This window comes from Musa acuminata, chromosome BXJ2-4 (genome assembly GCF_036884655.1).
Source record: "Musa acuminata AAA Group cultivar baxijiao chromosome BXJ2-4, Cavendish_Baxijiao_AAA, whole genome shotgun sequence".
Taxonomy (NCBI): Eukaryota; Viridiplantae; Streptophyta; class Magnoliopsida; order Zingiberales; family Musaceae; genus Musa; species Musa acuminata.
In genome coordinates, this window is record NC_088341.1 from 9781681 (window position 1) to 9794766 (window position 13086).

Genomic DNA, 13086 nt, shown 5'->3' on the forward strand with positions numbered 1-13086 from the left:
TTGGAGATCGGGCAAGAAATCACATTCGAGTTACCTTGATCGACATCGGCACGCATCATTCCGGCCGTCCCCGAACTCACCGTGTTGGTGATGTCGGACAATCTTTTTCCTCGCAGCGGCGCTTCGGACCAAGGGCAGCACATCATGCGATTTGATTCTACTATAAGGCAAGCAAACCCAGCATCAAACGCTAAACCTAACCCTAACTCGGATACTAGGGAAGAATCCGAGGATCAAACTCTATGAATCGAGAAGAGAGAAAAATGCACCGGAGGCGTCCGCATTGGTGTGGATCAGCGAGCGAGGAAGAGGACCAGCGTCCATGGACTGACCAACGAGGACAAGGAACACGACCGCACTCCGAAGAAGCAGCTTTCTTCCTCCCTGTGCCTTGATCAAGGAAATAACAAGGAAAAGAACGAGAAAAAGATGAAGATTTTGGGACAGAGAGAGCAGAAGAACACGAAGCAAGAAAGAACAAAAGAGCAGCCCGATCGCGATCGAACAAGGAAAGAATGCCGAGAGCGAAAAAAAATTTGGACCATTTCTCGATTTGTGCGTGTCATCCTTGCGCAGGGGCCATGCTAATCTTCTCTGTATCGTTCCAATTTTATCGGATGTCTCCGAAGAGACAACCTTGTCGCCAACTCTGCGGTATAAGAAGACGCGAATCAATCGCCTCATTATCGATATGGGATTAAAAATAAATATTCTTACCACGTGCCCAAATCTGAACCGTCGCTTTGTCGAACGAACGGCATCTGTTTAACTGATCGACTGCATCCTCCTCGAACAATCCCCAAACGCATCGAAGCCGTCCTTTCTCATCCTCCCAGATCGTAAAGCTTGGTTGACTTGGTTGAGCAAGCTTCGATGCACAACTTTGGGCTGGGCTTCTAACACGTAATAAACATGTCCAATTCTCGAACCCATGGTCAAATCATATTTTGTGGGGGTCAACACAATCGATCAACAATGCAGTCAATGTTGATTTATTTCACAGAGAAGAAATCTATGTTGAATTCATGTTTGCCCACACTTTGGTGAGATGGACTTCTAACACAGCACACTCATTCGGAGACCAGTACTTGCAGGAGAGGCCCAGTAGCTACATTAGAAAAGCACTTCGTTAATCAAGAATGGATCACAGAAGATAACAGATGTCCGTGAAATGTGTGCAGTAAGATTCTCCTATTTCCTGTTTATATTATCAGTTTAATAATGTGGTGATCAATGGTTGCTGTCATGGTATTACGATGAAGCATGGATCACTCTTAGTAATTTGCCATATGAGATTTCGCACCAGGATGGAGCCACCGGAACTGTGATGATGCTTCCAAAGGAAAACAAAAACAAAAGTCCTTTTGTCTTCGGCTGTTTGATGATGGCAGAAGCATTGTTAAAGTGGAATTGGGATCCTTTTTTTTCTTTTATCTCGTCAACTACGTACAACCTAGTTAATCATTGTCGAATATAAGATATGGCTCATTTTAGCATTATCCGCATAGGCGACCATACGTCCTCCACGTTGTTCGGCGCCGTACAAGTCGTAGCTGAACACTACGGATCCATTTCAGAAAGTTCTGAATGGTGCCGCACGATCGAAACCCGTATGGGTCGGTCGGTGCTCGTCTACAGGAAATGCGTCATCCTACTCGGCGTTGTACGAGTCGACTCCCAAACCCAAACTCCCAAGCATGGCAGTGGGAAGATAAGCAAAAAAACTCAAAAATCCCACCCAAAAGATCCAAGATTTGGTCAAAAACTAAAATTCCCACCAAAGCCAAAGTCAAAGTCAACTTTCGCTCCGTCTCCCAAAAAGCCGAAAATCAAAAATTTCTCGCTCGAAGGCATCTTGTAGGAGTCGGTACCTTCCCCTCGCTCATCCAAGCCAATGCCCGAGCAGTGTTGCTCATCCAGTCATTTGTAGTCCTTCGTCGCTTGGCTCGATCATTATCAGAGTAGCTACTTGGCCAAACAGGGGCCCGAGTAGTGTTGCTCGGCCAAGCCAGTGCCTGAGAAGTGTTGCTCGGCCAGTCATGTGCAGTCCATCGTCGCTTGGCTCGATCATTATCATAGTAGTTGCTCAGCCAAACAGGGGTCCGAGTAGTGCTGCTCGGCCAAGCCAATGCCCGAGCAGTTTTGCTCAGCTAGTCATGTGCCGTCCATCGTCGCTTGGCTCGATCATTATCATAGTAGTTGCTCGGCCAAACAGGAGCCCGAGTAGTGCTGCTTGGCCAAGCCAATGCTCGAGCCATATTACTCGGCCATGCCATTCCCTAGTGCCTAAGTAGTGTTGCTCGGCTAGTATTATATAGTCCATCGTCGCTTGGCTCGATCATTATCAGAGCAGTTGCTATGCCAAACATGGTCCCGAGTAGTGCTGCTCGGCCAAGCCGATGCCCGAGCCACATTGCTCGGTCAAGCCATTCCCCAATGCCCGAGTAGTGTTGCTCGACTAAGCCAATGGTCGTGTAGTGTTGCTTAACCAGACATGTGTAGTCCATCGTCGCTTGGCTCGATCATTATAAGAGTAGTTGCTTAGCTAAACAAAGGCCTGAATAGTGTTGCTCAACCAAGCCAGTGCCCGAGCCACATTGCTCAGCCAGGCCAGTCCCTAGTACCCGAGTAGTGTTGCTCAACCAAGCCAGTGCCCGAGCCACATTGCTCGGTCAAGCCGGTGCTCGAACCACATTGCTCGGCCAGGCCAGTCCTAGGTGCCCGAGTAGTGTTGTTCGGCCAAGCCAGTGCCCGAGCCACATTGCTCAGCCAGGCCAGTCCCTAGTGCTCGAGTAGTGTTGCTCGGCCAAGCTAGTGCCCGAGCCACATTGCTCTGCTAGGCTAGTCCCCAGTGCTCGAGTAGTGTTACTCGACCAGTCAAGTGCAGTCATCATCCTTGTTTTGATCATTATCAGAGCAGCTGCTCGACCAAGCCATTGCCCGAGCCACATTACTTGGTCAGGCCAGTCCCAAGTGCTCGGGTAGTGTTGCTCGGCCAAATAGGGGCCCGAGTAGTGTTGCTCGACTAAGCCAGTGCCCAAGCCACATTGCTCGGCGAGGCCAGTTCCCAATGCCCGAGTAATGTTGCTTGGCCAAGCCAGTGCCTAAGCAGTGTTGCTCGGCCAGTCACGTGCAGTCCATCGTTGCTTGGCTCGATCATTATCAGAGCAACTACTCGGCCAAATAAGAGCCCGGGTAGTTCTGCTCGACCAAGCCAGTGCCCGAGCCACATTTCTCGGCCAGGCCAGTTCGCATTGCTCGAGTAGTGTTGCTCGGTCAGTCATACCACAAAACTCAGAGTGGCACTACACGGCGCCAACCCATACGGGTTAGTCGGCACCCGTCCGCTAGGTACAAGCCACCCTCCCGAGGAGTTGACAACCATTAAAGGACCATGTACGACTAACCACCCCCTTTGCAGATATAAAAGTCAACCCTCTGACCAATGAGAGAGGACTTCATACATTCAACTCGCTCTTATTCCACTCAACTCTAACTTAAGCTTCGGAGGGGTCGAGTCGGGAAATCTCTCTCCCGACCCCGACCTGAGTGCAGGGGCTGGCAATGACGAAGCAAGCAACGAGGACCATGACCCAATCTGACCCGACACTCACTTCTGCTACCTGAGTCTCCGCGTGGGCAACCATGCACATCCGGGATTAGACCGAGCCGTACTTATTCCTCAGCCACAGCGTAAGGGTTCACCAACAATATGGACCTAAATCATCAAACAGAGTAATCTGATTTCCTCTAAATAATATCCTTACCATAAACCTGTTTACAGTCTTTAAAAGATGGGCTCCGATGTCTCTTTTGCTTATACTGCTCAAATCACTATGATTAGCAACTTTACTTGACATGAAGAAGACAAAGCTTCAGATGTGCAGCAACTGAACTTAGAGATGGCCCTGGCAAACTTCAGATCATTCAAGTTGTCTTCCAAGTTCTAGCATTAAAGATTCTAGTAGTCTTATTAACATTTGCTAATGGCTGATGATTCCCTGCGATACAAGCATATCAGAATAAGAAAAGAGAACTTTCCATCCAAGCCAAGGCCTTATCCAGCAAAGCACTCAACAGAGCTTTCCACATTGATGAGTCACAGTGGATTGGATGCATGTCCTTGTCTTGTTAATGTTCACAAGAGGCAACACGGAGAGAGGATTCTTCTAATGTTCTTCTCATCATGATCATAGGATATCTGGTCCAAAACAGGCTTAGTTGATGGAGGGAGGTTGCAGAAACATATGGGAGGTTGGCATAGGCAGATACAGATGTCTCAGATCAGATTACACTTCAGAGTGGGAGAATTGGAAAGAGGAGATGAAATCTGAGTAAAACATAGCATCATCCAAAGAAAATAAAAAATGAAGTGGCCTTCTATCTCAGTCTGTATCAGAATTAGATCTTTTTCTTCTTCTCTACTCTTCCTTTATTCTCTTCTTCTTCACACATGAAGAAAAATACTGCCTCAACCCTGGTATTCTTTAGCTCCCTTGATGTGTGCCATACTAAAATACAAGATGTGTAGCAGCCTCAAGGTCCTTTGAATTCATATCCTTAACTTCATAAGAAGTCATAGGTGAGTGAGATATAACTGGTACTAGTTTAAACAGGTGCATAAGATTGCCATTGCTAGATAAGATTTAGAAAGTGAGGGGAATATAAGAAGTCATGCTTCATAGAAGATCCTTACAAGTCCCAACTGAGAGCTACTCTAAACAATGACTGTCCTTGAACAAGGCTTCTAACCTAGTTTAAAGTTGGTTTTTCCTCTTAAGTCGACTGTGCCTCTTAAGTCAGTCATGCGACCAAGTCAGTTGAGCCTTCAAGGCAATCACATCATAAAAATAGCCATGACTTAAACTCAATAATGCTTCTTTGAGTCAATTGTTTCCTCAAGTCAATCATGTATCCTTAAGTTGTTTGCAACTCATGTCGGCAATGCTTCTTCAAGTCAATTGCATCTTCAAGTCGGTCAAGCCTTAAAGGCAGTCGTGTTGTCAAGGCATCCGCAACTCCAAGTTAGGCATACTTCTTCAAGTTGATTCTTTCATCAAATCGCTCATGCATCATCAAGATATATTCACCTTAACCTCCAAGCCAGCTTTGATTCTTCGAGTCGGTTATGTGTCCTCGAAATGGTAGAGCCAAATCGACAAGACAATCACAACTCTAAGACGACATTGCCTCTTTGAGTTGGTTGCAACTTTATGTTGGTCACACTTGCCATATTTTCAAGTTGGTCAAGCCATAAGGAAGTCACGTCAATAAGACGGGGTCTTGACTTGAAGTCAATCATGCTTCTTCGAGACGATTGCTTCCTCGAGTCAATTATAAATCCTCAAGATGATTGTGACTCTAGGTCAACCAAGGCTTTAAAAGGTGCATTTTCAAGTCGATCGCATCACGACGATTGCAACTCCAAGTTAGCCATGCTTCCCTAACTTAACAATACATCACCAAGGCGACCGCAGTTTGGCTCAAAGTTGTTGTGCTTTCCTTAAATTAGTCATGTGCCCTCAATGTGGTCATATCAGTAGGACAACCACAACTGTAACTCTTGGTTTATATCGTTCATGAGAGAATATATTTATATTTTTAATGTACATTTAGAGAAAATTCATTAGTCATTTATTAGGTCTCGACTCAAACAATACTTCCATAAACTATTTGTTGTAATTGCATGCTTTTTCTTTTCTCTTAATAATTTTTATCTTATTAGGGATTTTTTTTAAATTGAGGAGTGATAAATATTCTTATCTAAATCATAAACTCCTTTTAAATTATGATATTTATATTAAAACATGTTTATCTATTTTTTATAAAATTTTAAAAATAACCAATTTTATATGCTAACAAATAAATTCTTGAGGATACCAAACAAGAAGAACAAACTCTTCTAGACATTCTCAAGGAGCATTCAAATTTTAGAGGCAATAACATTCCACATACAACAGGGGACGAGTCAACTTTATTGGCTCATCAATCATTTTTTACACTAACAATATTTTAACAAATAAAACTTCTCATGTTGGATGTAGCATGTCATACAACTAAATCACTAAACAAGAAAAAACAAAGCATCATTTTTTCCTTGAGACAAGTATAAATTTCAATCGTAGCAAATCATACAAAATATAATGCTACTACTATTTTGTCTCAAAATATCCCTGTTTTGTGCAGGGCAAACTAAAAGGAAGGAAAGAAGCTGCAAAACTAAGCTATGAGTTCCTACTAATTAATCTTACAATACAGTAATACATTTCACCATGTCATCACAAATATCAAGAACATAGAAAACATTGGCATGTCCAGCTCTCATCTAGCAGATATATTAAGTGGATCCAAGAATATCAGCAGCTCTCAGCTAGCACCATCTGAAATTTTAGTGATGTAAGCAGATAGCCCAGAATCGTACTATGATCTTCACATTTTTACATTCAGATTCATTTCTTTGCAAGAACCGACCTTCTCAGCCGCCTTCCGCAATGGCCTTCCAACAGAGGATCTTCTTTGGCACTCCCGATTCCCGAGTTCTGAAGACTCGATTGAATTATGCTTCTCATTCTTTACTCGTTCAACAGAAATATTTGATATGGAGGAAGTAGAACAATCTCCATGAGCAATAGCTTACTCGTTCATTCTTGATCGTATAAACTAAAAACTTGGCATCCTCCATCTTGACTGAGTTCTCAGTAGGCTCACATGATTCAGACTTTAAATAACCGGATCTCCTCCGCAAGGATTTTCTGCTTTAGAAAAAAATGCTCAAATTTTAAATACTAAAAAGCAGGAAACATTCCATAGCCATATAAAACATGGATTACCTTCTTCCATCAATCTTTTCCTCTGATGGCACCTGACAAGTCACTGGAAGTATGGCATCATCAATCTTGTGCAACTCCATAGATTCATGTGATTCAGATTTCAAACTACAGGATCTTGTTCGGAAGGAAGTTCTGCAAAAATAAAATAGGTATGAGTTCAATGATGCTCTCCAGAGATAAAAAAGGGGGCCTATAGCTTAATCAGAATGTGCATTACCTTCTTCCCACGACCTTTTCCTCTAGGCCCACTTGATGGGTCACTGGAGATCCGCCATCATCTCTTTTGAGCAAGTCATTCACAAATTCACATGATTCAGACTTCAAGCCACTGGATTTTGTTCGTAAGGACCTCCTTCTTCATTAATTAGGATGCATCAGAATTTACATTGTCGTTAAAGATTAACAAATTATTCAAAGCTTATCCAAAACATGAATTACCTTCTACCATCAACCTTTCCCTCTGATGCCACTTGATGAACCAAAGCGATAGGGCCTAAAGCTGCAGAACCATACAACTGATATAAGAATGAAGAACAAACACAGAGATTTGAAATCAGATGCAGAACCACTAATTTCACTCATAGTGGTGAGTTGAATTACACTGTGGTTTTAACTTGCGCTTCTTATTGGGATTGCAGATTTTCTTGTCATTAGCAAGTTGAGTTGCATTTGCTTCAACCTCCTCACACTTGGTGGTTCCTACCTTTTGCAATTTGTAGAAAGAAAAATAACAGTATGAGCAAAAAAAGGGCAGCCTGAATGTAAACAAAACAAGCCATTGGATACCTCTGAGCCAATTTTGTTAAGGAGATCTTTGATCAATTTTTCTTTCTCCTAAGTTAGAGTAAAGAAAAATTATATATCACCATAGAGATTAAGAGAGGAGAAAACAAATTATGAAACTATAATAATCCCCCTTACCTCTAATTCTGAAGTCTTTAGTTTAAGGATTGATAAGGTACAACCAAGCTCATGTTGTTAATACTTTTAGCTGCAACATGAAATAAACAAATAAATATTATCAATCAAAATAACTTGACATGCAACTTCAATCGATTGACACAAAGTAAATCAAATTAAATCGCCTATTATAGCAAACGAAAATCACAATGAGCCAAACCATAAGGCAAGAAAACATACTCTATCTTTCCCTAAGTTGAGCTCCTGCGAATCAAAAGACGAAACAGATAAAGAATGCATCTTTTTTGCAAACTGTAACAATAAAGAAAATGGACAAGGAATCAACCCCTAGCATGTGTGAGTTAGCCCGGGCCAATTGCCAGTTTTGTTGACTGGTTTTCTGCAATTCAAATTGGAGTTTTTGCAACTCGGTGCTACTCAGTTCTATGATTTTAATGCCAAAACGAACAACAGATCAAACCATATCAATCGATAGCTGGTCCAAGAATTTCGACGGACTATTTTTTAGTCAAGAAGTAATTTTTTTACAATTTACATACTTCTTTTCTGCAAGAAGCTTCAACAAGGCAGTATTTTCCTGGAATTCATATTGATCATGTAAAGAAAAAAGCATTTTCAAACATCTTTTTTAGAAACAAACACTAAATGCAGATGAAGAATGAAAGAAAGATGAAAAAGGGAGACCAAAAAGAAAATCTCCAAAGGTACCTTCATGAGTTGGACGATGCAATCTTTGGAGATCGGGCAAGAAATCACATTCGAGTTACCTTGATCGACATCGGCACCCATCATTCCGGCCGTCCCCGAACTCACCGTGTTGGTGATGTCGGACAATCTTTTTCCTCGCAGCGGCGCTTCGGACCAAGGGCAGCACATCATGCGATTTGATTCTACTATAAGGCAAGCAAACCCAGCATCAAACGCTAAACCTAACCCTAACTCGGATACTAGGGAAGAATCCGAGGATCAAACTCTATGAATCGAGAAGAGAGAAAAATTGGAGTTTTTGCAAGTTTTGTTGACTGGTTTTCTGCAATTCAAATTGGAGTTTTTGCAACTCGGTGCTACTCAGTTCTATGATTATAATGCCAAAACGAACAACAGATCAAACCATATCAATCGATAGCTGGTCCAAGAATTTCGACGGACTATTTTTTAGTCAAGAAGTAATTTTTTTTACAATTTACATACTTCTTTTCTGCAAGAAGCTTCAACAAGGCAGTATTTTCCTGGAATTCATATTGATCATGTAAAGAAAAAAGCATTTTCAAACATCTTTTTTAGAAACAAACACTAAATGCTGATGAAGAATGAAAGAAAGATGAAAAAGGGAGACCAAAAAGAAAATCTCCAAAGGTACCTTCATGAGCTGGACGATGCAATCTTTGGAGATCGGGCAAGAAATCACATTCGAGTTCCCTTGATCGACATCGGCACCCATCATTCCGGCCGTCCCTGAACTCACCGTGTTGGTGATGTCGGACAATCTTTTTCCTCGCAGCAGCGCTTCGGTCCAAGGGCAGCACATCATGCGATTTGATTCTACTTTAAGGCAAGCAAACCCAGCATCAAACGCTAAACCTAACCCTAACTCGGATACTAGGGAAGAATCCGAGGATCAAACTCTATGAATCGAGAAGAGAGAAAAATTGGAGTTTTTGCAAGTTTTGTTGACTGGTTTTCTGCAATTCAAATTGGAGTTTTTGCAACTCGGTGCTACTCAGTTCTATGATTTTGCTGCCAAAACGAACAACAGATCAAACCATATCAATCGATAGCTGGTCCAAGAATTTCGACGGACTATTTTTTAGTCAAGAAGTAATTTTTTTACAATTTACATACTTCTTTTCTGCAAGAAGCTTCAACAAGGCAGTATTTTCCTGGAATTCATATTGATCATGTAAAGAAAAAAGCATTTTCAAACATCTTTTTTAGAAACAAACACTAAATGCAGATGAAGAATGAAAGAAAGATGAAAAAGGGAGACCAAAACGAAAATCTCCAAAGGTACCTTCATGTGCTGGACGATGCAATCTTTGGAGATCGGGCAAGAAATCACATTCGAGTTACCTTGATCGACATCGGCACGCATCATTCCGGCCGTCCCCGAACTCACCGTGTTGGTGATGTCGGACAATCTTTTTCCTCGCAGCGGCGCTTCGGACCAAGGGCAGCACATCATGCGATTTGATTCTACTATAAGGCAAGCAAACCCAGCATCAAACGCTAAACCTAACCCTAACTCGGATACTAGGGAAGAATCCGAGGATCAAACTCTATGAATCGAGAAGAGAGAAAAATGCACCGGAGGCGTCCGCATTGGTGTGGATCAGCGAGCGAGGAAGAGGACCAGCGTCCATGGACTGACCAACGAGGACAAGGAACACGACCGCACTCCGAAGAAGCAGCTTTCTTCCTCCCTGTGCCTTGATCAAGGAAATAACAAGGAAAAGAACGAGAAAAAGATGAAGATTTTGGGACAGAGAGAGCAGAAGAACACGAAGCAAGAAAGAACAAAAGAGCAGCCCGATCGCGATCGAACAAGGAAAGAATGCCGAGAGCGAAAAAATATTTGGACCATTTCTCGATTTGTGCGTGTCATCCTTGCGCAGGGGCCATGCTAATCTTCTCTGTATCGTTCCAATTTTATCGGATGTCTCCGAAGAGACAACCTTGTCGCCAACTCTGCGGTATAAGAAGACGCGAATCAATCGCCTCATTATCGATATGGGATTAAAAATAAATATTCTTACCACGTGCCCAAATCTGAACCGTCGCTTTGTCGAACGAACGGCATCTGTTTAACTGATCGACTGCATCCTCCTCGAACAATCCCCAAACGCATCGAAGCCGTCCTTTCTCATCCTCCCAGATCGTAAAGCTTGGTTGACTTGGTTGAGCAAGCTTCGATGCACAACTTTGGGCTGGGCTTCTAACACGTAATAAACATGTCCAATTCTCGAACCCATGGTCAAATCATATTTTGTGGGGGTCAACACAATCGATCAACAATGCAGTCAATGTTGATTTATTTCACAGAGAAGAAATCTATGTTGAATTCATGTTTGCCCACACTTTGGTGAGATGGACTTCTAACACAGCACACTCATTCGGAGACCAGTACTTGCAGGAGAGGCCCAGTAGCTACATTAGAAAAGCACTTCGTTAATCAAGAATGGATCACAGAAGATAACAGATGTCCGTGAAATGTGTGCAGTAAGATTCTCCTATTTCCTGTTTATATTATCAGTTTAATAATGTGGTGATCAATGGTTGCTGTCATGGTATTACGATGAAGCATGGATCACTCTTAGTAATTTGCCATATGAGATTTCGCACCAGGATGGAGCCACCGGAACTGTGATGATGCTTCCAAAGGAAAACAAAAACAAAAGTCCTTTTGTCTTCGGCTGTTTGATGATGGCAGAAGCATTGTTAAAGTGGAATTGGGATCCTTTTTTTTCTTTTATCTCGTCAACTACGTACAACCTAGTTAATCATTGTCGAATATAAGATATGGCTCATTTTAGCATTATCCGCATAGGCGACCATACGTCCTCCACGTTGTTCGGCGCCGTACAAGTCGTAGCTGAACACTACGGATCCATTTCAGAAAGTTCTGAATGGTGCCGCACGATCGAAACCCGTATGGGTCGGTCGGTGCTCGTCTACAGGAAATGCGTCATCCTACTCGGCGTTGTACGAGTCGACTCCCAAACCCAAACTCCCAAGCATGGCAGTGGGAAGATAAGCAAAAAAACTCAAAAATCCCACCCAAAAGATCCAAGATTTGGTCAAAAACTAAAATTCCCACCAAAGCCAAAGTCAAAGTCAACTTTCGCTCCGTCTCCCAAAAAGCCGAAAATCAAAAATTTCTCGCTCGAAGGCATCTTGTAGGAGTCGGTACCTTCCCCTCGCTCATCCAAGCCAATGCCCGAGCAGTGTTGCTCATCCAGTCATTTGTAGTCCTTCGTCGCTTGGCTCGATCATTATCAGAGTAGCTACTTGGCCAAACAGGGGCCCGAGTAGTGTTGCTCGGCCAAGCCAGTGCCTGAGAAGTGTTGCTCGGCCAGTCATGTGCAGTCCATCGTCGCTTGGCTCGATCATTATCATAGTAGTTGCTCAGCCAAACAGGGGTCCGAGTAGTGCTGCTCGGCCAAGCCAATGCCCGAGCAGTTTTGCTCAGCTAGTCATGTGCCGTCCATCGTCGCTTGGCTCGATCATTATCATAGTAGTTGCTCGGCCAAACAGGAGCCCGAGTAGTGCTGCTTGGCCAAGCCAATGCTCGAGCCATATTACTCGGCCATGCCATTCCCTAGTGCCTAAGTAGTGTTGCTCGGCTAGTATTATATAGTCCATCGTCGCTTGGCTCGATCATTATCAGAGCAGTTGCTATGCCAAACATGGTCCCGAGTAGTGCTGCTCGGCCAAGCCGATGCCCGAGCCACATTGCTCGGTCAAGCCATTCCCCAATGCCCGAGTAGTGTTGCTCGACTAAGCCAATGGTCGTGTAGTGTTGCTTAACCAGACATGTGTAGTCCATCGTCGCTTGGCTCGATCATTATAAGAGTAGTTGCTTAGCTAAACAAAGGCCTGAATAGTGTTGCTCAACCAAGCCAGTGCCCGAGCCACATTGCTCAGCCAGGCCAGTCCCTAGTACCCGAGTAGTGTTGCTCAACCAAGCCAGTGCCCGAGCCACATTGCTCGGTCAAGCCGGTGCTCGAACCACATTGCTCGGCCAGGCCAGTCCTAGGTGCCCGAGTAGTGTTGTTCGGCCAAGCCAGTGCCCGAGCCACATTGCTCAGCCAGGCCAGTCCCTAGTGCTCGAGTAGTGTTGCTCGGCCAAGCTAGTGCCCGAGCCACATTGCTCTGCTAGGCTAGTCCCCAGTGCTCGAGTAGTGTTACTCGACCAGTCAAGTGCAGTCATCATCCTTGTTTTGATCATTATCAGAGCAGCTGCTCGACCAAGCCATTGCCCGAGCCACATTACTTGGTCAGGCCAGTCCCAAGTGCTCGGGTAGTGTTGCTCGGCCAAATAGGGGCCCGAGTAGTGTTGCTCGACTAAGCCAGTGCCCAAGCCACATTGCTCGGCGAGGCCAGTTCCCAATGCTCGAGTAATGTTGCTTGGCCAAGCCAGTGCCTAAGCAGTGTTGCTCGGCCAGTCACGTGCAGTCCATCGTTGCTTGGCTCGATCATTATCAGAGCAACTACTCGGCCAAATAAGAGCCCGGGTAGTTCTGCTCGACCAAGCCAGTGCCCGAGCCACATTTCTCGGCCAGGCCAGTTCGCATTGCTCGAGTAGTGTTGCTCGGTCAGTCATACCACAAAACTCAGA

The 13086-nt window shown here is 43.9% G+C and overlaps 1 protein-coding gene and 2 non-coding genes across 3 annotated transcripts; all 3 read right to left on the bottom strand.

Annotated features, from left to right (window-relative positions):
- Window positions 1-530: 530 nt before the first annotated feature.
- LOC135611473 (U6 spliceosomal RNA) lies at window positions 531-633 on the bottom strand. The gene has a single exon (XR_010486602.1). It is a non-coding gene; the product is annotated as a U6 spliceosomal RNA (small nuclear RNA).
- Window positions 634-6071: 5438 nt separating this feature from the next.
- Window positions 6072-9279, bottom strand: LOC135608692 (uncharacterized). Its single transcript, XM_065101717.1, has 8 exons — window positions 9112-9279; window positions 7971-8042; window positions 7617-7664; window positions 7431-7533; window positions 7269-7329; window positions 7048-7185; window positions 6831-6962; window positions 6072-6755 (listed from the first exon to the last, which is right to left on the bottom strand). The coding sequence occupies exons 1-8, from the start codon at window positions 9277-9279 to the stop codon at window positions 6581-6583; spliced, it is 897 nt and encodes a 298-aa protein (XP_064957789.1). The 3' UTR covers window positions 6072-6580.
- A 1038-nt stretch (window positions 9280-10317) lies between these two features.
- On the bottom strand, window positions 10318-10420 carry LOC135611478 (U6 spliceosomal RNA). Its single transcript, XR_010486607.1, has one exon. It is a non-coding gene; the product is annotated as a U6 spliceosomal RNA (small nuclear RNA).
- Window positions 10421-13086: the final 2666 nt, after the last annotated feature.